At 42.4% G+C, this 25,808-nt stretch overlaps 2 protein-coding genes across 2 annotated transcripts; both read right to left on the bottom strand.

Moving 5' to 3' along the window:
* Positions 1 to 268: 268 nt before the first annotated feature.
* LOC132863970 (cytochrome P450 3A30-like) lies at positions 269 to 25,354 on the bottom strand. The gene is made up of 14 exons (XM_060897085.1): positions 25,284 to 25,354; positions 13,719 to 13,874; positions 13,308 to 13,401; positions 13,174 to 13,226; positions 7,229 to 7,328; positions 6,987 to 7,106; positions 6,707 to 6,792; positions 3,644 to 3,792; positions 2,901 to 3,025; positions 2,702 to 2,786; positions 2,438 to 2,598; positions 1,920 to 2,146; positions 992 to 1,148; positions 269 to 875 (listed from the first exon to the last, which is right to left on the bottom strand). The coding sequence occupies exons 2-14, from the start codon at positions 13,796 to 13,798 to the stop codon at positions 792 to 794; spliced, it is 1,521 nt and encodes a 506-aa protein (XP_060753068.1). The 5' UTR covers positions 13,799 to 13,874; positions 25,284 to 25,354; the 3' UTR covers positions 269 to 791.
* On the bottom strand, positions 15,299 to 25,419 carry LOC132863971 (cytochrome P450 3A56-like). The gene is made up of 14 exons (XM_060897086.1): positions 25,284 to 25,419; positions 22,965 to 23,123; positions 22,552 to 22,645; positions 22,418 to 22,470; positions 22,173 to 22,272; positions 21,931 to 22,050; positions 21,746 to 21,831; positions 19,642 to 19,790; positions 19,111 to 19,235; positions 18,912 to 18,996; positions 17,758 to 17,918; positions 17,176 to 17,402; positions 16,174 to 16,330; positions 15,299 to 16,057 (listed from the first exon to the last, which is right to left on the bottom strand). The coding sequence occupies exons 2-14, from the start codon at positions 23,030 to 23,032 to the stop codon at positions 15,974 to 15,976; spliced, it is 1,509 nt and encodes a 502-aa protein (XP_060753069.1). The 5' UTR covers positions 23,033 to 23,123; positions 25,284 to 25,419; the 3' UTR covers positions 15,299 to 15,973.
* Positions 25,420 to 25,808: the final 389 nt, after the last annotated feature.

The raw sequence follows: 25,808 nt of genomic DNA, 5'->3' as shown, positions 1-25,808 counted from the left end.
AGCTTTTTAAAGAATCAGTAGAAGCTATATTTAACAGCCTTAATATTGATGTAAACAATAAAAAATGCTATATCCTCAGAGATATACAAAGATGACAGGCAGTGTGAAAAGCAGTTAAATGCCTGGCTAGTTGCAGCCTTGCTTAACTACCGTAAAATGTCATTTTGGGGAAAAATCTTCAGGTACAGTTATACGATTGCTACAACTCCAATACAGCTCGTAATGTAATAAGCATTATGTAAAAAAGCAAAGTCGACAGGCCTTCACCCTATGAGTAGTGACTTTTTTTAATGCTGCAAAAGAGAATCACAAATTTAACATTTGAGCATATACTTAATATAGGGAGAATAAGCAAATGTCTAAGCCATCACTGAATAAAAGGGTACAGTACAAAAAAATCATACAAAAATAAGAGGTATTATAACATTTTTAAAACTTCTTCTTTAAAGCTAATTTACAGAACAGAAGTGATATTCTGTATAAGCTATTTGGAGGCCATGGGAAGATAATTGCAGCCCAGATTTATGCACTTTAACTTGACCCATAAAACAGATAAGGTCATCCTTTATGGAGAGCTGTCATGTGCTCTACCATCCATGTAAATATTTCCAATTAAGTGACTTAAACTGATATCCCTTAATGCGATTTAAGCAATAATATATAAAGTATATTTTAAGAATTGCTGTATTTCACTCCCAATACAGCTAATGGATTTGATACCAAGTTAAATGTCACTAAACAGAAAATAGTTATTAGAGCATCGCAATCACAGACAGTAAAATCATGCTGAACTATTGAGCATTGTGAGTTCTTGGAACAAACTTCAGAGTCACAGGAACTTTTGGTTGAAAAAGAGCATTAAGCTGAATGGGTATCTGAAACAAAAGAGAAAAAATAAGTCCTGGATTAAGCATGAGTGAATTAAGCATTGTTGTTTGTCTTATACATGATCTACATGTCATTTAATGAGAAGAAAGCATTAATGAAAGACCTGCGTCTCTTTGCACGTCTCCACACTGAAGTTCTGTAGCAGTTTCACCATCACCAGTTTCATGATCATCAGAGCAAACCTCATTCCCACGCAGTTACGAGGGCCGAGACCAAACGGCATAAACTTGTAGGGGTTGATTTCATTCTCGGGACTGAACCTTTCAAGAAATCAGAGACATCACATTGTTAGAAATGCATCTTTAGGTTATTCCTGTGTTAGCATTTGTGTGCTAGAAAGAAACAGGAACAGTGGTGAACCGGCTATAGGGCGATCATGGGTGGATCAAGGTTGGACGGTGTGGTCCGATCCAACAGACGAGGTACTATAGTTCAAATTGCTGAAGAAGTTAATGCTGGTTCTGATGGAAAGGTGTCACAATACATAGTGCATCAAAGTTTGTTGTGTATGTGGCTGCAAGCACCAACAATGAGAACGTGAGCATCAGAACTGAACCACGGAGTAATGGAAGCAGGTGTGGCCTGTTCTGATGAATAACATTTCCTTTAACATCATGTTGGTGTCTGTGTCCGTGTGCGTCGCTCACCTAAGGAACACATGGCAACAGAATGCTCTATGGTAAAAAGGCAAACTGGCGGATGCAGTGTGAACTCTACTATCTTGGGTATTTGAACAAACTTATCAACAATGGAGGAAAATCATGTCTATGAATGAAGTTTCAACAAAAAAAAAAACATCATCCCAAAGTTTCATTACAAATAAATTTTGGATGCTATTGAAGATTAAAATGCAAGTTGTTCAGAATAGATTTTAATATTCTATTTTCCATTTTAATAATATAGAGAGAATAAGCTAAACCTATCAGTTTTTGCCACATCTGACTATAATAATAAAGCTACACAATTACACTACAAAACAACCTAAAATATCATTTTTATTGGACTTTTGTATGATGGAGGAGCCATACTACCTCTCAGGTTTGAACTCTTCAGGAGACTCCCAGAGCTGTGGATCCCTGTGCAGAACGTACGTAGGAATACCGACCAGAGTGTTTTTAGGAATGGTGATTCCATTGAGCTCTATAGCCTTCTTGCACATCCTCTCCAGACGGGGAGCAGTCGGCAGGAGACGCATCGACTCATTAATGGCCATGTCCAGGTACTCAAACTTCATCAAAGCATCGTATGTCACTGGAGCCTGAAAAATGGAAATTTTTGTGTCATTATTTGGGGATTCATTAATCCATCCATCCATTCTTGGTCAACCTCTTTATCTTGGTCAGGATATAGATCCTATCTCAGGAACACTCACTGGAATGTGATTCAATCGTAGTGCACCATGAACAAACCTTCAAACACTTATTCACACCTAGAAAAAAATTATCGGATGTTATCGGATGGGTCGATGAAACCTTAGATCCCACACAAAATGGGACCCAGGAGATATGAGTTACTCTGCAATATATAATCAATATATAAATATGCTCACATCATGAGGAAAGCTTGTGTCGATCTCCTCCACCAGTTTGCTCATGCAGTCAGGGTTTATTGTAAGATTATATAGTAGATAGGTAAGGGTGGTGCTGGTGGTCTCATATCCTCCCAGGATGAAAATGAAGGACTGGGAAAGAATCTCATGATCGGTCAAGCCTGTAAAAGACAACCAAGACCAGAAACCGGAAAATCAAAGCTTTTGTATGATTGTTCTACATTTCTGAAAATTTCCTGTACATTTTATTGTTGCACCTTTTACCTTTGCTTGGTTGATTATCTGCTTTCTCAGCTTGCTCGTCAGATATTTGGCTTTGGATCATGAGCTGCAGGAAGTCCACTCGCCTCTGAACGGAAAGAAAAGAGCACAAATTTAACACCACTTCTGTGTAGGTATATTTGCAGCACAATACAGGGATTGGTAATAGATATTACAAAGCGTATATTTACTTCACACACACATTTTCATTTGTGTTGTGCTGGTTTTTGATCTTCTTAAGCGCACTGTAGAAAAAATCCATTGCTGACTTTGAAAACAAGGTCAGCCCCAGTTTGGACAAAATCAAAGCCACAAAGGGAAAGATGTCTAGAAAACAAAATGGGCATTAAGGGTTTACAGTTAAATTTGCATTACAAAGGTAGATTTTGTCCCTAAATGTGACAAGTTCAGATTAATCAGAACATGTTTTTGAATACAAAACCCCAATCATTTTAATTTATATTTGAGGCACTTAAGACAAGGTTTAAACAAGCAGCTCAAATCCAATTTCTTTGGTATTTCTAATTTTTTGAATTCACCAACACGGGGTATTTTTCTGCAGTCTAAATAGCAATTAAACACATCAAAATTCAAACCTTTTCCAAAGTGGACGTGTCATTTTTGATGAGATCGGTCAGATCGGATTTCTGTTTAATTTTCTGCTATTTAGTTAAATGCATTTCAACCTGTGAAATTTGACAAAAGACACAAACCAGCAAGACCACTATGCATCCAGTGCCTTCTAATCCTTATATTGGACAGCAGATTTCAGGCAACCTCCTTAACAAACCTTTGTCATGTACACTGGTGCTGTTAGTTCTTACTAACTACAGGGTTCAGGTATATCGTAACATGACTCCTGTGTTTAACTGTCACTGTATTCCTTACACTCTTTACCAAATTAAATGTAAATATTAGAATCAGGTAACATAAGATAGGACTTAATAATTATCAGGATTAAGGGACCCAAGAAGTTGAAGTTCAAAAATGTCTTGATCTGGGCAACAAATGCATCATTAGGATTGTTAATAGAATCAATTTCAACACTGAAGGAGGCACTGGTGACCACATCCATGCTATAGGGAGCAAATATGCTGGAAAAAAAGAAAGAATTCACTTAACCATGTAGATAATTAATACACTGCCATACCTGTGAATAGGAATAGTGCGTAGTCTTGTGGGTTTGAGTAATGCAGTCCCTTTTTAATATAGTCCATTCACAAATCACTTGCCAATGCTAGACTCTTTTGCTTGAACATATCGGGTTACCAGTGGTACCAATATTGCTCACTTAACTGTCTATTAACAGCATGTGGCAGGGTCAATAACACTTATGAATCTTTGTCAATCATAAATCATTATGTATTTGTATTAAAACTTTAGATTAACCTTAAACATTAAAATATTAAATATTAAAGATTATTGCACATAACTACAAAGTTGTTTGAAGGGTTCTTAGCTTTCTGAATGGGTTCTACTTGGAAGCCTTTTTGGAAGAGAAATCATCCATGATATAATGTTTCTTCAAAGAATGTGAAGGAATGAACCTTTAGGAAACACAAACCCAGTCACCTCCAGGATGTAGATTTAGTGTGTGATGCTGGTGTGCACACCACTGCACATAAGTGGGTAAAAACTTCACCCTCTTTTTTCTACCATGCTGAAGGAACAGTGGTGATTCGGCATTAAGGCCAGCTCTGCAAAGGGAGGCTGCAAGGCAGGGTGACCAAAAGCCCGCCAAGGCCTTAGCGGGCCTATCAGGAGCGGCGCTTAACTCCCCACCCTCATGGGGAAGATTCTCCATGAGTGCCAGGCACTGTGGATGGGGAGAGGAAAATGGTGAAGTACCAAATGAAGCTTGCTGTATCATCTGTTTCTCTGCCTTTCCACAGAATTCACAAGATAAACAACTCCCTCTCTGATAGCTATTTTTAATGCCCTTCAATTGAGTGGGCTGCCTGAAGGACATCCTCAATGACCAAGGTACACCTTGTACCTCTCGAATAATGGCGGATCTGTTTCAACAACAATGGATCTGCAGTTGTTGCAGGTTAAGCACCTGGTTATGTCTGTCTACCAGCCCCAGACTGATGGAGTTGTGGAGCAGTTTAATGAGACTCTGCAGAGGATTCTGTGAAGGGTGGTGGATGAAGAAGGACAGACCTGGGACCTCCTTCCCTACATCCTCTTTGAGAGGGTGGGACCTGTGAACTATCGCCTGCAACACCCAGGTAATTGTGCAGACACTCAACCAGTCATCATATCATGTTTGTGGTTGCTTTCCCTGTCACAGATCCCCAAGAGCATGCCCTGGTGAATAGAGGGGAAGATCTCACACCAGTTCAACACCAAGATCTGTGGACCGGTTTGCAGACATCTTCTCATCAGTCCCAGGACTCACCCAACTGGTCCACCATGATATCAAAACCCCTTCTGGGATGGTGGGGTAAAACAGCGACCAAGTAGGGTCCTGGAAGCCTGCCATCATGCTATAGAGAAGGAAGAAGGCCAAATGCTGAAGGACCGGGTCATTGAAGAGTCCACCAGCCTATGGTCCAGCCCAAACTGGATGGAACCCTCCGCTTATGTAACAACTTAGGCAGACTCAATCAGATCTCGGATATTGACAGCTATCCCCTCCCCCATGTGGAAGACCTCATAGAGCACCTGGGCAAGGCCTGGTTTATCTCCACAATGGATCTTACAAAAGGAAGTTGCTCTGGCAAAGATCAAGACTGCCTGGGTCCTCTTGTTTGGCCTATATGGGGCCCCAGTGAACTTCCATAGTGGAGATTCACTATTTTACCTGGAAGAGGTTCTGGGAGCCCTCCTGAAAGTGGGTCTTACAGCAAACCCCCGCAAATGTCACCTGGGATGTCCGTGGCACAATATATGTTACACTGCATTGGGCGGGGGTTACTGAAGCCCCAAGAGAAGAAGTACAAGGCTATTAAGGAGTACCCTGTCCCACAACTAAGAAACAGGTATGTGCCTTTTTGAGTGTGGCTGGATGCTACAGCAGATTTGTCCTTAACGTCTCCTTTATGGCTCCTTTGCAGCATTAACCAGCTACCCTGTCTTGAGAAAACCCAGCTTCAACCTCCCCTTCATGGTATACATGGATGCATCGGAGACAGAGCTACAAATGGGAGGAGCACCTGGTCCTTTTTGTGTCAAACAAATTGACCCCCACAAGAAGAAATACACAGCAGTCGAATAGAAAGCCCTTGCAATCAAATGGGCCATCGAAGGAACTCAGCTATTGCTTAGCAGCCGGCGATCACGTGCCCCTGCTTTGGATGGCCGAGGCGAAAGACACCAACGGCAGGGTAACTCGTTACTTTCTTTGCAAGACTTCTCGTTCCAGGTCAGACACAGGGTCAAAAGCCAAAATGGGAATGCTGATGGCTTCTGACATAGCTACTCCCTCTGGGCACAGTGACTGCTAGGCAGGGGCTCAAAGATAAGGGGTTAGGGCCCTGTGGAGCAAATAAGCAGGATAAAAACAATACTTGCCCCCTTTTTTCTGCCATGCTAAAGGAACAGCGGCGGCTCAGAACCAAGGCCACTCAGGGTGCAAGGCACCAAGGCCAGGTAGCTTCAAGGCAGGGTGCCCAAAAAAACAGCCAGACACCGTGGCTGGAGAGAGGTAAGTGGTGAATTACCGGATGAAGTTTACATATAGTCTGTTTCTCAGCCTTTCCACAGAATCTACAGGACTCTTATCAAATTCTCTTTGGATCATTGACTCCATCATTTTCTCTATGTTTCTCCTTGCTGCAAAGTGCGCTACAATTGTATACAATCAATATATATATAATCTTATTTTTTCAACTGAGTTATAAATCAAAGCTCAGATGCTTATACAGTTTCCTAATTATTTTTATGGCTATAGATTGGTCATCTTTGTAATTCGTAAAAAATAAATAAATAAATAAATAAATAAAAAAGATAATACTAAGGGTGCTATTAAAGTCTTTTACATTATTTTTATTGACAAACACATACTCTTTAATTTTGATCGATTCTCCTGGGTTTCTCTTCTTCAAATTGTCTATAAAGCGATCTGCATATTGCTCAGTAATCGGAAAAATCTGAAAGAGATAAGAATTTTGTAAAAAAAAAATGTTATTCAGAATTATCTGTAATATATACATATGTATCGCAAATTGTAAATCACTAATTAACCAAAATGTAACAAAGACAATCAGCATATTAAATAATCAGATATTTAAACATAATATTTAAACATTATCATGCTCTTAAATAAAGTAGCCCAGTGGTGCACCTCCTTAAGTCTTCCACTTGTAAAGAGCGGAGAGAGCGAAGCACGGATTCGTTTCCACTTTTCATCTTTGACTAAAATTATTCCATCAGCGAAGGGACCTGCCAAATCCAGATTTCTGTCCTACAAAGAAGAGATGAAGGTATAAGATGCCCAGTGTACATGATGAGAACAAAACCTGATTAATTTAAAATGGAGCTCATTTTCAAATGTGATTGTTCCTGTGAATGACAATGCAGACTTACTCTTCTATTAGTGAACGTTGAGAAACATTCTTTTACCATAATAGCCTTGATCATTTCAAGATCTAAGGTCATCAAAATTGGTAGTCTTCCCTCATATATCCTTGAAAAGAAATACATACATTATTTTATATAAACCAACAAGTGTTTATGTACAGTAAAAATCTGAAGTTACTAAAACAATAGGTTACTTTCGTAACCCCGGTTCTCTGAAACATCGAGTGGAGAGATCCACCTATGAGAAGGGCATCCGTTCCTGACCTCTACAGAAGCATCCAATTGCACCAAGTCTGGCTTGACAGACAGGAGCGCGTGCCAAAGGCAGGTAAGGTAACGCCCCTTACCCGAGTGCATAATGCACCTGCACGCGCTACCTTTCCTCAGTGAGCATATTCGCTTCTCGTGCAGCAAGCAGGGCAAACTTGGTGGATCTCTCCACTCGATGTTTCAGAGAACCGGGGTTACGAAAGTAACCTATTGTTCTCTTTCATCATCTCGTGTTCGAGATCCACCTATGGGAGATATAGGCAACTCCCCGGTTGCCCAATACACTCACAGCGAAGCCCTGTAAGTCAGAGGACGGCCAAAAAGGTGGTGCTCGGCACGTCACAAAGCAGCAGACATAACATACTGCGTGGGGTAAACAACCCAGCTAAAGTGAAACACGACATGTGGTAACATGCATGTTAGAACCCCGTTGATGTCCAACAAGCGAGCCGCCTGCAGGAAAAGAACATGTATATAAACATGTGAATGGACCAACCTGGGCGTCAGGAGAGGGGGAGACTATATGCTTGAAACATGCATAACCAGGCCGGGCAGACAGGGTTGAAAGGAATGCGGGCCTAGTAGCACGTGGCTATGAAGAGCCCACACTTAAGACCGCATGAGCCACCGTGGTACGGGTTGCATCAAGCCGGTAGTACCTGACAATCCTGTGCAGTACCTGTGCGGAGCTTGCAGCAGCACAAATGTCCTGCAGGGGCACTCCCCCAAACAGAGCCCAAGAAGCAGCCAAGCCTCTAGAGGAGTGAGCTCTGAGGCCACCTGGAGGCTGCGCATCCCTAGATTCATACGCTAAGGAGATGGCTCCCACAAGCCAGCGAGAGAGGCGTTGCTTAGAGATGGGTTTCCCCATGCTCGGCGGGGCCCAAGAGATGAAGAGCTGGTTGCTCCTTCGAAAAGAGTTAGTCACGTCCATATGCGCCCGTAGGGCACGCACAGGGCACAAAGCATTCAACCTCTGATCCTCCGCAGAAGAAAAGGGAGGAGGGTGAAAAGCGGAGAGCTCAATCACACCAACAGTGAAGGCTGGAAAGCACTTAGGCATGAAGGCCGGGTTAGGCCTAAGCAAAACCTTATCTCCAAAGAGCGAGAATTTGGTGCACGAGGAATGAACCGAGAGTGCATGCAAATCACTGACACGTTTGGCGGAAGCCAATGCCAGGAGCAGAGCCATCTTGAAGGACAGCAGCTTGAGGGAGATATCCCCCAGGGGCTCAAAAGTCTGTTGGGCCAGCACCTCAAGCACCATGGAGAGATCCCAATTCGGGACCACACTTCTGGTGACCGGCAAGGAGCGGCGCGCGCCCTTCATAAATCTATGGATAAGGGGGTGCTGTCCCACCGTAGTGTGCGTGACACGCAGCGATAGCCGCCAAGTAGACCTTAATCGTCAAAAAGGTTCTGCCACGATCGATAAGGTCCTGCAAAAAACCCAGAATATCAGCAACGGAGCACAGATACGAAATGAGCTGGCGCTCCTCGCACCACTCCTCAAACACATGCCATTTGCAATCATAGAGCGAACGTGTGGAAAAGGCCCTGGCATTCTGAATTGTGGCAATAACATGCGGGGGAAGCCCCAGAGTGTTTAAATTCGCCCTCTCACGGGCCAGGCCCAGAGAGCCACCCTGTCTGGGAGAGGATGAAAGATTTCCCCGTTCGCTTGGGCCAGGAGGTCCGTGTGCAATGGGAGGGGCCAAGGCTCTGCATATAGCAGAGGAATTATCTCCGCTAGCCAAGGTGCCTTGGGCCACCTGGGAGCTATCAGATCAGAGACAAACCCTGTACAGCGACCCTGGTCAGAGTCGGAGATATCAGGCAGAGCGGAGGGAAAGCGTAGAGTAGCGCGCTGGGCCACAGATGAGCCAGAGCGTCCACACCGAGGGGGGCGTCCTCGTCCCAAAGCGAGAAGAACATAGGACAGTGGGCGTTTTCGCACTAGGCGAAGATATCGACAGCAGCCTGGCCGAACCTCTCCCAAAGCAGCCTCACTATCTGAGGGTGGAGCCGCCACTCTCCGTAGAGCGGGTTCCCCCTCGACAAAAGGTCTGCACTCCTGTTCATAAAGCCCGGGATGTGAGTCGCCCGTAACGACAGAAAAAGCCGTACGCTCCATACCAACAGCTTGTGAGCCAGAGCGTGAAGCTTGGAGGAGCACATGCCGCCTCGAGGGTTGATATGTGCTACAGCTGTCGTATTGTCGCAGCACACCATGATATCCCTGCAAGCGGGGCAAGAAATGCTTTAGAGCCTTCAACACAGTGAGGAGCTCCAAGTAATTTATATGGCTGAATGAAGTGAGTTCGGCCACACACCGTTCACTGATCTGCCCTCTTGAGTGGCTCCCCACCCTGTCAAAGAGACATCTGTCGTTACCACTTTCCGCAGCATGATCGCCCCGAGAGGGGTCCCATGCTCGTAAAACTCCACAGCTCTCCAGTGGCGCAGTGCGGCCATGCACGCGTGCGTCACCACGACATAGCAGCAAAGATCGCGCAACGGGCTGAGACGAAGGGACAAAATCCACTTCATGAAAACCCTCATTCTCAGAAGACCTAGAGACAAGACATGGATAGCCAAAGCCATAAGACCTTGTAATCTGAGACATGTGCGATACTGTATCTGCATTCCTTCCCTGAACCGTGCGAGACAGTTCATGAATGAAGTAATGCGATTCCTTGACAGGCGCGTGCGCATTGTAATGGAATTCATCTCCAAGCCCAAGAATATAACTTCCTGAGCGGGAGTGAAATTGCTCTTTGCCAGGATCCTGAGACCCGCTGTTCATAGCGGCGCAAGCCCCACCTCCGCACACAGACAGAACGTCCTCGGACTCAGTGCGAGCCCGAATGGAAGAACCGTGAATTCTTAACATACGCCTTAGTGGGCGAAACGAAGGAATTTCATATGTGGAGGATAGATGCTTATGTGAAAAAAAGCATCGCTTAGGTCGACCGAGCAAAACCAATCGTTCTGCTTTATCGATCATATGAGAGAGCCGTGTGTCAACATTCTGAAGTTGTATTTCCGTAAATGTTTGTTCAACACTCTGAGATCCAGAATAGGTCGGAGAGATCCGTCCTTTTTTGGGACCAGGAAATAGCGAGAGTAAAACCCCTGACCGCTTAGATGCGGGGCTACAACTCGAATCGCTCCCTTCTCGAGAAGAGATGAGATTTCGTCTGTCAGAATGTGGGCGGAGTTCTGGTCCGTGTGGGACCAGACCACTCCGTTGAACCGCGGAGGTGATTTGGCAAACTGAAGTCTGTAACCCCTCGTGACTGTGTGATTCACCCAATCGGGGGCTGAGGCCGACAGCCAGGCCGTCACATGACTCCCAAGCGGCCCCATCGCGTGACTCCCCGGGACGCCGGGAGCCGATCCGGCCGGATCGTTCATTAATGGCGCCAGTGGCAAAACCAGAGAAGTTTTCATTTTTTTTTTTTAAAAAACTGGGGCCATAGCCTTTATTGAGACTGTGAGAGGAGTGTGAAGGGGGGTGTTTGGTGACACTGCTTCTGCACTCAAATCCACGTCCTTCCCCACTGGAACGGGGGAATGCACTCCGGACGACACGGGGAACAGTGAAGCCTGTGCGGAACAAAGAACAACCCTTGCCTGCAAAGGGGGGCTGACCTCGCCGAAAGAGAGCCTTCGTCTTTTGGACGGGCGAACCTGGAGGGTAGAACAGGTGTCCGGGGGACTGGCCGCCCATGAACAGGGACCGAAAACCCCCTGTGGCCGAACATCAGGTCAGCCGCTTTCCTTTCTGGACCGAAGGGGCGGGGTTGGGAGGCTTCCTAGCCACGGCTGCGGCGAAGGACACCTTACACCAGGGCCTAGCAGGGGGTGGGGGGGCCCGCTCTGCTGAGCCTGTGATTTCCCACAGGGTTTGTTGGTCCTGCCCTTGTAGTGGGACTGGCGTCCCGCAGCAGGAGCGTTAGGCGGCCGCCCAGATGGCGTCTGGTGCTGCGCCGGCTTCCTAGGAAGACACAGCTTGAAAGCCTCGTCCTCCTTCTTCTTATCGTCGCAGCGCTGCTGCATCAACGCAACAGCCAGGCCAAAATGAGCTTGACCCGGTTCAACCGGCACTCCTGCGATGCGACGCTTCTCACTATCAGGGAGACCGGATAGATTAAGCCACAGCGCGCGTTCCCCGACCACCGACAAAGCCATAGAGCGCCCGCTCGCCTGGACAGCTTGACGGGCATTGCGGAGAACGAGGTCATTGACCGAGACGACCTCCTTCCATCGATCGGGCGATGGCGACCCACTCTCCAGTTGTTGACCCAAATCAAGCAGGAGTTCAGCCTGATACGCGGACAACAGCGAGGAGACATTGAGAGCTCGGATAGAAAGAGCCGAGGCTTTATATGAAGCCTGATGAATCGGCGCGGAGAAGCCATCCATCTTGCCCGGGAGGACAGGCTTGGGTGGGGTGAGCAGCCCGCCCTGAGATGGATTAAGGTGTCTGGCGATGGAAGGCTCAATCACGGGGGGTCGCCCATGCCCAGACCCGCCATATCCTTCACCTCAAGGATCTCCCCAGCAATGTCTCATGTGTTTAGCACAAGCAGGAGGACGGACAGAAGGAGATCCGGTAGGAGGCCCCAGAAGCTTGCCGTCATATACATCTCTCTCCTGACCCGAAGCATTCAGGAGAGCCGGTCATTCGATGTTGAGCCCCGCGGCAGCGCGCTCACAAAGCTCCAGCAGTACCGATTGAGGCAGGGCGGAGGGAGCCTGAGCGACCGCGGAAGACGGGATGGCTTCCTCGTCATCCGAGCCATCGAGAAGGCCCACCTCTACCTCGTCCCCGGAACCTGCTGGTCCGTCGGGGAAACGGTCGTCGGCCGGTAGCAAATCCTCAAACGGGGAAGGACACATGACGGCCCAGTCAGAGGGAGTCGCACCGCGGGAAGCCCCCGGGTGCGCAGCGGCGTCGCCTTTTTCCCCCTCCGAGTCGGACAGCCCGAAATCGACCGTTTTGAGCCTGCGACGCAGGAGCTTTTTTGGGAGCGCCAGGCAATGGCTACAGTTCTCCGAGAGGTCAAGAGCTTCATGCGCATGCTTGAGCCCCGTGCAGATAACGCAGAAGGGATGGGAATCCCTCGCGGCGATGAGCACACCGCATGTGGCCGGGCAGGATCGTGATAGGCTGTCCACCGGAGTAACCGGTGCCGCTTTAGAAAGCGCCATGGAAAAAGAAAAAAAGGGGGGGCGCGAGCATGGGTGGCTTGCCAAGCTAACCTGGCTGAGGACGAGCACGTCTGGTGGAGGCTGATCAGCCTATATGTCCTCCTAAAGACAACAAGTGCAGTCCAAAAAAACCAGGGAGCTGTGAGGTAGGAGCAGAAGTCGCGAGAAGCGAATGTTAACAGGAAAGGTAGCGCATGCAGGTGCATTATGCACTCGGGTAAGGGGTGTTACCTTACCTGCCTTTGGCACGCACTCCTGTATGTCAAGCCAGACTTGGTGCAATTGGATGCTTCTGTAGAGGTCAGGAACCCATAGGTGGATCTCGAACACGAGATGATGAAAGAGAACCCTTATAATATTTAGAATGTACAGATACATGTTTATTGTTGCTTTTAGTTATGTTCAATCCAAAACGAGTAATTTGTCTTTAATGACTGAAATCTTAGCTTATAATCTGTACTCACCCCCAAACCTTCCCATATTTCTTGAAGCACTCCATATCAAAATTGTAAAAACCCTGAAAAAGAGTCAAACATTCCAAAAGGAGGCATTACTCCATTTCTACACAGTGCTACCGATGTAGTGTAGTGTTATTCACCTTTCTGTAGGACAGGAAGGTTCCCACGAAGGGCCAAGGCCTTGGTCCTGGGATCCCCAAGTTTTTAAAAAATCCATACGGCCAAACACTGTAACTACAGGCAAATAACAAACCACCTAGTACAATGTGTTTTCAAACTTTGACACAGTACAATGCATCTTAAAGCTCTCACTTTGATTTGCACATCACTGCTGATTTCTACAGGAGATCATTATTCCTGTCCTTTTGTTATATGGGGAAGTTATTATAGATTTGACAGCACTTTCAAAAGGATGTGGCTGCTTATCATCTGACAAAACACTGAACAAACTTCTTGTGATTTTTAAACAAGACAGTGAGGGAAAAAAGTCCAAACATTCAGTTTCAAAACACATTTATCTAATTAAACTAAAATTTTCACAGTATACTTACATTAACAAAAGTGTAACCACCAGTATGACTAGACTCCATGTCACAGACAGTGATGGGAGGAAACTCATTTCCAAACACATCACACAAACAAGGCTCTAAGGACAGGTCTGAATTGTCCAGCTGACAGTTGAGCTTCAATGCTGTAGCAGATAACACCTACAGGAAATGTTATATAGAGAAAAAAGTTGGTGCAAGTTCACAAGTGTAGGCAGAGAAAGATACAGGTATACAATAAAGATGTGATAGCATGACCAAATAAGGAGGTAAACAAGAGCAAAGTTTCAGGACGATGTAAATCATCCTGCATGACTTTATGATGATCTCAGACCTGTTAATTATTAACTATGGTTGAAATAGTCCTAATAACCAGACCAATAATCACAACACCATTCAATTTATGTATCCAAATGATCTCAGTATAAAACTGAGTAAAAAAATATTCTTTCCTGATATGAATATATTCCAATAAACCACAAGTCCATTTAATTTGTGCATCTGCTTAGCAGAATCACGATCCTGTCAGCAGTCATATTTAATTCTTTCTTTGATGGCTGATGGATGATTTCCAGTGTTGCTGTACATGGTTGGGCAGAAGGAGCTCAGTTTGCATGTGAAGATGGGATTGCTCTTTGTGATATGGGAAAAACATCAGCATTATCTCTCTGGCCAGCTTCTTGTACAGTTGTATCTGGGACATCCCACTAGACAGGGACTCTAAAGCAGACACAGGAGTTCCTGCTGGAGGAATTTAAACTGTGTTTGGGAATATCTGGGAATCCCCTGAGGAGCTGGAATCTGAGGCTGGAGATAATGTCCTGAGAAGGACTAACCTTCTCAGTCTGCTGCCACTGCCATTCTTACCAGGAAAAAAACAAACAAACAACAAGCTAAACAGTAAAACAACAAAAATCACTTAAACACAAGTTTAAACACAAGCCTGCATGCGCATGTCTGTATATGTCTGCTTTCAATCTGAAACCATACCACAAAACACCCAACACACCCTTCAGTCTGTAATCTGATCTTTCTATTTTCTCTAAAAATGTGAAACACACTCAAATTCTAATCAGAATAATGTCATTTAACCTGCGTCCAAGTCACGTGTCAGAGATTATTATAAACAACCATGCCCTACAACTCGGAAATACTAATTACTTACCTTCTTTTTTTTCAGTCCTGCTGTTAACTCACTTTATCCAATAATACCAAACACATCCACACTCAGTAATGTGTGTTTGGTTTGTATTAAGAGGCACAGCACCATGTAGTGGACACTCAGGATTCAGTCAGGAAGTGTTTTCAGACTCAGAACTGCTCATTGTGTATAATTTAGGAAGAAATATCCTTTAGGATTAGTTATAAATCATTAGGAAACCTTAGAAAGGGATTCACTTGTGTATTGTACTGTAGCTCTGTCTTATACACCAGGGGCTCTGAAAGTTGTTGGAGACAGAGATCCATTTATTTCCATTATCTCCAGATAACTTTTATTGACCCCTTATATCAATTTTATTTATTGAAAATGTGTGATTAACACAATACATCTGTATAAATATTAGACTCTATTTAAATATCAAGAATAATATTCTGGCTGTTTATTAAGAAGACTTTTCAATGGCAGGACACATCAGGACCGGCTTGGTTTAACCCATTCAATCACAAAACAATCACAGGTCAATTGATACATCTGATTATGGTGGAGCTTCACAGACCCTATTAACAACCTGGGATTAAAGTAAAACTATTATTCTTGATTGAACCTTTTCATTTTGAAGTGACTGGTATAATCCCCTCTGGACAAATATGTCCATGATACATATAATGTATTTTGAGAGAAGAAAATTAGGAAGCAAGCTAACAACAAACCTGATGTTAGCTAAATAATGGTTCTCAGTGCAGGACACCTCCAGGACACGTTATCTGTGTTCTTAAAGCTGGTAATGTGTTTTTTTAATGGACATTAAAACATTTAGAACAATCGCTACAATACAAAAGAAGAATAGTAAACAGACAAGACATCCTTTATGGAGAGCTGTCATGTGCTGTACCATCCATGTAAATATTTCCAATTAAGTGACTTAAACTGATATCCCTTAATGAGATTTAAGCAATAATATATAACGTATATTTTAAAATTTGCTGTATTTCACTCCCAATACAGCTAATGGATTTGATACCAAGTTAAACTTTAAATGTCACTAAATAGAAAATAGTTATTAGAGCATCACAATCACAGACAGTAAAATCATATTGAACTATTGAGCATTGTGAGTTCTTGGAACAAACTTCAGAGTCACAGGAACTTTTGGTTGAAAAAGAGCATTAAGCTGAATGGGTATCTGAAACAAAAGAGAAAAAATAAGTCCTGGATTAAGCATGAGTGAATTAAGCATTGTTGTTTGTCTTATACATGATCTACATGTCATTTAATGAGAAGAAAGCATTAATGAAAGACCTGCGTCTCTTTGCACGTCTCCACACTGAAGTTCTGTAGCAGCTTCACCATCACCAGTTTCATGATCATCAGAGCAAACCTCATTCCCACGCAGTTACGAGGGCCGAGACCAAACGGCATAAACTTGTAGGGGTTGATTTCATTCTCAGGACTGAACCTTTCAAGAAATCAGAGACATCACATTGTTAGAAATGCATCTTTAAGTTGTTCCTGTGTTAGCATACAAGTTAGCATTTGTGTGCCATTATACTGTGACGGGGACATCGCTAGCAAAAGTGCTACAACTGCTAGCACAGTTCAATTCATTTCAATTCAATTCATCTCAAACAAAACAAGATATGACTGTATATTGTTGTTCTTTTTGGCTGATCAAATTAAGGCGTTGCCACACATATTTAATTTGACAAAGGGGCTTTACGCTGAATTAACTTCATGAAACATTGCTCCCACTTTAATCCACATTTGGGACTGGCACTGAGAGTAAACTGGCTTGTGCAACCCCCAGTGGTTAGGTCTGTTCCCTGCCCGTGATAAGAGTGCCAGAACCTAGCTTCTAGATCTCCAGAGAACAATAGCTTTCACTATTAGTAAATAAAAATAAAAAAGCAAGAACTCCCCCTTTATTCAACATTATCGTTTGGTTCATTTCAAATCCATTGTGCTGGTGTATCAAGGCAGTACATGCTTACAGTACATACCTGCATACTGTATATACACTAGCTCCACTATCTTGGGTAGTTGAATGGACTTACGAATAATGGACGAAAAACATGTCTATGTAAGACGTTTCATTACAAATAAATCTTGGATGCTATTGAAGATTAAATTGCAAGTTGTTCAGAATAGATTTTAATATTCTATTTTAATAATATAGAGAGAATAAGCTAAACCTTGCAGTTTTTGCCACATCTGACTATAATAATAAACCTACACAATTTCACTATGTAACATCCTAACATATAATATCTATTGGACTTTTGTATGATGGAGGAGCCATACTACCTCTCAGGTTTGAACTCTTCAGGAGACTCCCAGAGCTGTGGATCCCTGTGCAGAACGTACGTAGGAATACCGACCAGAGTGTTTTTAGGAATGGTGATTCCCTCGAGCTCTATAGCCTTCTTGCACATCCTCTCCAGACGGGGAGCAGTCGGCAGGAGACGCATCGACTCATTAATGGCCATGTCCAGGTACTCAAACTTCATCAAAGCATCGTATGTCACTGGAGCCTAAATAACGTACATTTTTATGTCATTATTTGGGGATTCATTAATCCATCCATCCATTCATGATTAACCTCTTTATCTTGGTCAGGATATAGATCCTATGTCAGGAACACTCACTGGAATGTGATTCAATCGTAGTGCACCATGAACAAACCTTCAAACACTCATTTAATCCTAGGAAAAATTTAATGACGCCCGTCCACCTACTAGCACGTTATCGGATGGTTAGATGGAACCTTAGAACCCACACAAACATAAATGTCCACAGAGACTGTAATCCAAGCTTAAGAGTTTGAAAATGGGACCCAGGAGATATGAGTTACTCTGCAATATATAATCAATATATAAATATGCTTACATCATGAGGAAAGCTTGTGTCAATCTCCTCCACCAGTTTGTTCATGCACTCAGGGTTTATTGTGAGATTATATAGTAGATAGGTAAGGGTGGTGCTGGTGGTCTCATATCCTCCCAGGATGAAAATGAAGGACTGGGAAAGAATCTCATGATCGGTCAAGCCTGTAAAAGACAACCAAGGCCAAATATTTCTTTAAAACAAGAACAACAAATCTTGTGTATGATTGTTCTACTTTCCTGGAAATTTCCTGTACAGTCATGGCCAAACGTTTTAACACTGAAATAAATTTGATGTTTTGAAAAGTTTGCTGCTTCAGTATTTGAAGATAAGTTGCCTTGCCATGGATCCAAAATTTCAATGTAATGATCTTTGAGTCAGTTCATTATCACTCTTGCCGTGTAACATGGGGCTCCCTTGGTTGAAAAGAAACCCTACACATGGGTGGTCTCAGGATGCTTCACTGTTGCACGACACAGGACTCCTGGTAGTGTTCACATTTTATTCTCTGGACAATCAATTTTCCAGATGTCATAAAAACAGTCAGAAAGGAACTTCATCAGAGAAAATAACCTTGCACCAGTCAAGGACTGGTGTCTAATCCTTGTATTTTCTACAGAATTTTAGTCTGTCCTTGAGGTTTTTCTGGAAGAGAAGTGGCTTCATTGCTGCCCTTCTTGACACCAGGCTGTCGTCTAAAAGTCTTTGTCTCACTGTGCGTGTAGACGCACTCACACCCATCTGCTGTTATTTCTGAGCAAGCTCTGCACTGGTGACGACACGATTCCGTAGCTGACTCCTCAGGAGGAGATGGTCCTGGTGTTTTGCTGGACACTCTGGGACGTCCTGACACCTTCTCTACTGCAGTCGAACCTCTCTCCTTGAAGTTTTTGATGATCCGGTAAATGGTTCTATCAGCTTCAATATTCTTTTTAGCAATTTCCTTGCATGTGAGGCCATTTTGATTCAAAGCAATGATAGCTGCACACCTTTCTTTGGAGGACACCATTGCTAACATGAATACAATAAATGGAAGCACTTCTTCCCTCCTTTTATAATGATCAGTCTGCTTTTAAAATCTAATCAGTATGATAGTGATTTCGCAAAACACAAAATTATGTCACTGCCAAAACTTTCGGCCATGACTGTATATTTACCTTTGCTTGGTTGATTATCTGCTTTCTCAGCTTGCTCGTCAGATATTTGGCTTTGAATCATGAGCTGCAGGAAGTCCACTCGCCTCTGAACGGAAAGAAAAGAGCACAAATTTAACACCACTTCTGTGTAGGTATATTTGCAGCACAATACAGGGATTGGTAATAGATATTACACGGCATATATTTACTTCACACACACATTTTCATTCGTGTTGTGCTGGTCTTTGATCTTCTTAAGCGCACTGTAGAAAAAGTCCATAGCTGACTTTGAAAACAAGGTCAGCCCCAGTTTGGACAAAAGTGAAGCAGCAAAGGGAAAGATGGCTGAAAAGCAAAATGGTCATTAAGGCATTACAGTTAAACTTGCATTACAAAGGTTGATTTGACTCAGATGCAATTTTGTTCAGATTAATCAGAATCTTTTTGAATACAAAACACCAATCATTTCAATTTATATTTCAGGCACTTAAGACAAGGTTTAAACAAGATCTAATTTCTTAGGTATTTCTGATTTCCTGTTTCACCAACACGGGTGTTTTTTATTTGAGGTGTCAAATTTGATTAGTCAAATCCCGATTTCTTTTCACAATTAAGAGACTGGATCTGTGTAAAAAAATTTACATTAACATATGTACTGTTTCACTTAAAGGTTTAACCTTTAATGTATTCCTTACACCCTTTCCAAATTAAATGTAAATATTAGAATCCAGTAACATAAGATAGGACTTACTAATTATCAGGATTAACGGACTAAAGAAGTTGATGTTAAAAAACTTCTTGATCTGGGCAACAAATGCATCATTAGGGTTGTTAATAGAATCAATTTCAACGCTGAAGGAGGCACTGGTGACCACATCCATGCTATAGGGAGCAAAGACGCTGGAAAAAAGAAAGAATTATCACAAACATTTATATCATCAATACCTACATACATACATACATTTGCAGAGAAACTCCACAGGCTTCAACGGGCTTCACTACTCTTCAAACAGAGGCCTTGTGGATTGTTGGACGTGGCCCGAGAATCATTGAGCAGCTACTGTTGCCTTACTGCTCAGTAGTTGAGTATGTACAAATTGAGATGCAAACTCACATTGTTAAAGTTACTCCCATTGTCAGGGACCAACTAGAAGCTGCACAGCGGGTGCCGCAGCAAATATATAACCAACCAGCGCAGCCAAGTGAGTTCTCACCAAGGGACCAGGTGCTGCTTCTTATCCCAAGCTCTGCCTGCAAATTCCTGGCAAAGTGGCACAAGTAGGCCAAACGCTACAGGCAAGGTCATCAAGGAGTCTGCCAGGCCCTTTGCCGAAGCCTAATGGCTCCCTCTGTCTATGTTGCTACTTCCGGAAGCAAAACCAGGCCTCCATGTTCGACAGCGCCGAGTTTATCTCCAACTCACTCTGTTTATCTCCATGGAGTGCCCAAAATGTTAGAAAGACTGATGGATATTGTACGAAGACCACACCGACAGTTTGCTCTACCTATTCGGACCACTAGCACCACCTGGGGAAGGTCCTGGGTGTGGACTGATGACTATCCCCAAGAAATGCCATATGAGGATGACCAAGGCAGTGTACCTGGGGTACTGTATTGGCTAGAGTCTCCTCATACCCCAGGGAAAGTAAGTGAAGTACCACCAAGAAACAGGTACGTACATTTTTGGGGTTGGCAGGGTACTACTGACAATTTGTGCCTAGATTCTCTTCTATAGTTTTCCCCCTCTCAGACCCAGGCAAATTGGACCGGATGAAAAATGACCAGCAAGACAAAACAGGCATTCCAACCGCTAATAGAGACTCTCAACAGTGAACTGGTGCTCGCCAAGGCTGGCTCCCCTTCCTGGTACATATGGATGCCATAGAGACGGGTCTAGGGCGTTCCTGTCACAGACCATCAAAGCTAACCCCAGCCGAAAAGTGGTGCTGTAAAAAAGTGGGCCATCGAGGAGCACAAGGACGATCTTACAGGCCTAAAAGCTAACCCAAAAAGGCAGCAGCCAATCAGAAATGGGCTCCAATCTCTCTACCATCCAGGAGGAAAAGAAAGAGGGCGCATGGGGTGCAGCACTTACAGGGAGCTAAGGGGTCCTTAGGCATGCGAATTAATGTGCGTTTCTCCTCTACAGGAACTGCAGAGGAGTCCAAAGACGATGCCGCTCCCTGAACCCACCTCACACCGCCAGCCTCCTGGGTTCCAACGTGCAGCCAATGCCAGCAGTGCCTGAAACCACCATTATTGAGCTGACTAAGTAACTTTTATTTGCCATTCTGAGTTTCCTCCTCCGTTCCACTGGGTGATCCAAACTGTTTATGCTCATTGTGTTTTTTGGTTTATTGCCAAAGTGTGAATAAATCTCAGAGCAACCGGACATAGCTCTGCCTATGTTCTGCCCCCTCGCAGTTCTAAGTTGCTACTCTTTTTTGGAAGAGAAACCCTGCATTATGATGTATCTTCAGGATGTAGATTACATGTAGGCAATCAATGCAATATTTACATTTACATATACAATTAAATATATTAAATATATACACGATTTTATTTTTTCAAATCAAGTATATGAAATATCTATCTATCTATCTATCTATCTATCTATCTATCTATCTATCTATCTATCTATCTATCTATCTATCTATCTATATATATATATATATATATATATACACACACACAATTTCATTTTTTTCAATTCAATTATAAAGCAAACTTTAGATTCTATAAAATTCCTATTCGAATTCCAATCATTTTTGAGCTACAGAATGGTAATTCTGAGAAAAAAAATACCAAGGGTGCTATTAAAGCCTTTTACATTATTATTAATGTCAAACACATACTCTTTAATTTTGATCGATTCTCCTGGGTTTCTCTTCTTCAAATTGTCTACAAAGCGATCTGCATATTTCTCAGTAATAGGAAAAATCTGAAAGAGATGAGAATTTTGTAAAAATAAATAATCAGATATTTAAACATAATATTTAAACATTATCATGCTCTTAAATAAAGTAGCCCAGTGGTGCACCTCCTTAAGTCTTCCACTTGTAAAGAGCGGAGAGAGCGAAGCACGGATTCGTTTCCACTTTTCATCTTTGACTACAGTTATCCCATCAGCGAAGGGACCTGCCAAATCCAGATTTGTGTCCTACAAAGAAGAGATGAAGGTATAAGATGCCCAGTGTACATGATGAGAACAAAACCTGATTAATTTAAAATGGAGCTCATTTTCAAATGTGATTGTTCCTGTGAATGACAATGCAGACTTACTCTTCTATTAGTGAACGTTGAGAAACATTCTTTTACCATAATAGCCTTGATCATTTCAAGATCTAAGGTCATCAAAATTGGTAGTCTTCCATCATATATCCTTGAAAAGAAATACATACATTATTTTATATAAACCAACAAGTGTTTATGTACAGTAAAAATCTGAAGTTACTCAGGTAAATGTTTATTCTTGCTCTTTTAAACTTCTTTAATGACTGAAATCTTAGCTTGTAATCTGTACTCACCCCCAAACCTTACCAAATTTCTTGAAGCACTCCATATCAAAATTGTAAAAACCCTGAAAAAGAGTCAAACATTCCAAAAGGAAGCATTACTCCATTTCTACACAGTGCTACCGATGTAGTGTAGTGTTATTCACCTTTCTGTAGGACAGGAAGGTTCCCACGAAGGGCCAAGGCCTTGGTCCTGGGATCCCCAAGTTTTTAAAAAATCCATACGGCCAAACACTGTAACTACAGGCAAATAACAAACCACCTAGTACAATGTGTTTTCAAACTTTGACACAGTACAATGCATCTTAAAGCTCTCACTTTGATTTGCACATCACTGCTGATTTCTACAGGAGATCATTATTCCTGTCCTTTTGTTATATGGGGAAGTTATTATAGATTTGACAGCACTTTCGAAAGGATGTGGCTGCTTATCATCTGACAAAACACTGAACAAACTTCTTGTGATTTTTAAACAAGACAGTGAGGAAAAAAAGTCCAAACATTCAGTTTCAAAACACAGTTATCTAATTAAACTGAAAAATGTTCACAGTATACTTACATTAACAAAAGAGTAACCACCAGTATGACTAGACTCCATGTCACAGACAGTGATGGGAGGAAACTCATTTCCAAACACACCACACAAACAAGGCTCTAAGGACAGGAATTGTGAATTGTCCAGCTGACAGTTGAGCTTCAATGCTGTAGCAGATGACACCTACAGGAAATGTTATATAGAGAAAAAAGTTGGTGCAAGTTCAAAAGTGTAGGCAGAGAAAGATACAGGTATACAATAAAGATGTGATAGCATGACCAAATAAGGAGGTAAACAAGAGCAAAGATTCAGGACGATGTAATACATGACTTTATGATGATCTCAGACCTGTTAATTATTAACTAGGGTTGAACTAGTCCTAATAACGACCAATAATCACAACACAGTCCAATTTATGTATCCAAATGATCTCAGTATAAAACTGAGTAAAAAAACATTCTTCTTTTCTGTTATGAATATATTCCAATAAACCACAAGTTCATTTTTATTTGTGCATCTCCTAAGCAGAATGACGATCCTGTCAGCAGTCATATTTAATTTTTTCCTGAATGGATAATGTCAGTGTTGCTGTACTGGTGCGTGGTGGTGCAGCAGGAGCTCAGTTTGAATGTGAAGCTCTCCGTTTACTGGTCAGTCTACATCTCCGTCATCGTATATGGTCACTTATGGACCCACAGGATTTTCTTTTGCTCTTTGTGCTACGAGAAAAACATCAGCATTATCTCTCTGGCCAGCTTCTTGTACAGTTGTATCTGGGACATCCCACTAGACAGGGACTCTAAAGCAGACACAGGAGTTCCTGCTGGAGGAATTTAAACTGTTTGTGTTTGGGAATATCTGGGAATCTTGAGAATCTAAGGCTGTAGATAAAGTCTGGATGAATCTTTTCAGCAGAAAGACAGACAGAAAGAAAAAGAGAAAGAAACAAAGAACCAACCGACCAAAGAAACAAACAAAGAAAGAAAAAGAAAGAAAGAAAGAAAGAAAGAAAGAAAGAAAGAAAGAAAGAAACAAACAAAGACAGAGACAGACAGAAAGAAAGAAAGAAAGAAAGAAAGAAAGAAAGAAAGAAAGAAAGAAAGAAAGAAAGAAAGAAAGAAAGAAAGAGACAGGGACAGACAGAAAGAAAGAAACAAAAGAAAGAAAGAAAGAAAGAAAGAAAGAAAGAAAGAAAGAAAGAAAGAAAGAAAGAAAGAAAAAGACAGTCAGACAGACAGACAGACAGACAGACAGAAAGACAGACAGACAGAAAGAAAGAAAGAAAGAAAGAAAGAAAGAAAGAAAGAAAGAAAGAAAGAAAGACAGAGAAATAAACAGACAGACAGACAGACAGACAGACAGACAGAAAGACAGACAGACAGAAAGACAGACAGACAGAAAGAAAGAAAGAAAGACAGAGAAATAAACAGACAGACAGACAGACAGACAGACAGAGAAATAAACAAAGGCTAGGGGGTGTTTAAGCTTCATCACCACCACTGCTGGGGCATTGAGCAAGGCTCTGTATCATGACACTGTGCTTTGGTTCAAACTTACAATTGTGTCAGACTTAAGCTATAAGTTTAAGTAACATTGCATTTTGATGTTATTCTGAGTGCGTCTTGGAAAACGACCTCTTTCAAAAAAAAAAAAGAGCATACCTACAATGGATAATGAAGGACAAAACAGTCATACAGGTAGATTTTATATTTTATATCTATTATGCTTTATTATCTTACAGTTAAGCTGTTTTCGAAAATAAATAAACAATCAAAAACTACGGTTAGGGTTAGGGTTAGATTATCATATAGGCCACGCCTACCAATATCTGTTACGCTGTTTTGAAATACCTGGCATCCCCTGCCTTATGATCTGTGTGCAATACAGTTCCCCCCCTCGGGGTGCGCATGCGCATAGGAGGGCAGTGTGTTCTGGGAGTGCCAAGTGAAGCACTCAAAAGTTTAAGAAAGAAAAACATTACTTTGCGTTACATTTTCTTCAAAATCAAGTGAAACAATAAAAGACGCATCAAATCAACACGCGTTTACACGCGCGAGATTCTGCGTGTCATAACACGTGTCATACTATTACTTTCACAACACACCCCTGGGTTTAGAATTAAACACACTTCACACTTTCTTCACAGATTTATCAATCTGAAACCATACCACAAAACACCCAACACACCCTTCAGTCTGTAATCTGATCTTTCTGTTTTCTCTAAAAATGTGAAACACACTCAAATTCTAATCAGAATAATGTCATTTAACCTGCGTCCAAGTCACGTGTCAGAGATTATTATAAACAACCATGCCCTACAACTCGGAAATACTAATTACTTACCTCCTTTTTTTCTTCAGTCCTGCTGTTAACTCACTTTATGCAATCAGAGTAAATACCAAACACATCCACACTCAGTAATGTGGGTTTGGTTTGTATTAAGAGGCACAGCACCATGTAGTGGACACTCAGGATTCAGTCAGGAAGTGTTTTCAGACTCAGAACTGCTCATTGTGTATAATTTAGGAAGAAATATCCTTTAGGATTAGTTATAAATCATTAGGAAACCTTAGAAAGGGATTCACTTGTGTATTGTACTGTAGCTCTGTCTTATACACCAGGGGCTCTGAAAGTTGTTGGAGACAGAGATCCATTTATTTCCATTATCTCCAGATAACTTTTATTGACCCCTTATATCAATTTTATTTATTGAAAATGTGTGATTAACACAATACATCTGTAGAAATATTAGACTCTATTTAAATATCAAGAATAATATTCTGTCTGTTTATTAAGAAGACTTTTCAGGACCGGCTTGGTTTAACCCATTCAATCACAAAACAATCACAGGTCAATTGATACATCTGA

The sequence above is a fragment of the Tachysurus vachellii genome, chromosome 21 (assembly GCF_030014155.1).
Source record: "Tachysurus vachellii isolate PV-2020 chromosome 21, HZAU_Pvac_v1, whole genome shotgun sequence".
Lineage (NCBI taxonomy): Eukaryota > Metazoa > Chordata > Actinopteri > Siluriformes > Bagridae > Tachysurus > Tachysurus vachellii.
This window is presented reverse-complemented; position numbering and strand designations above follow the sequence as displayed.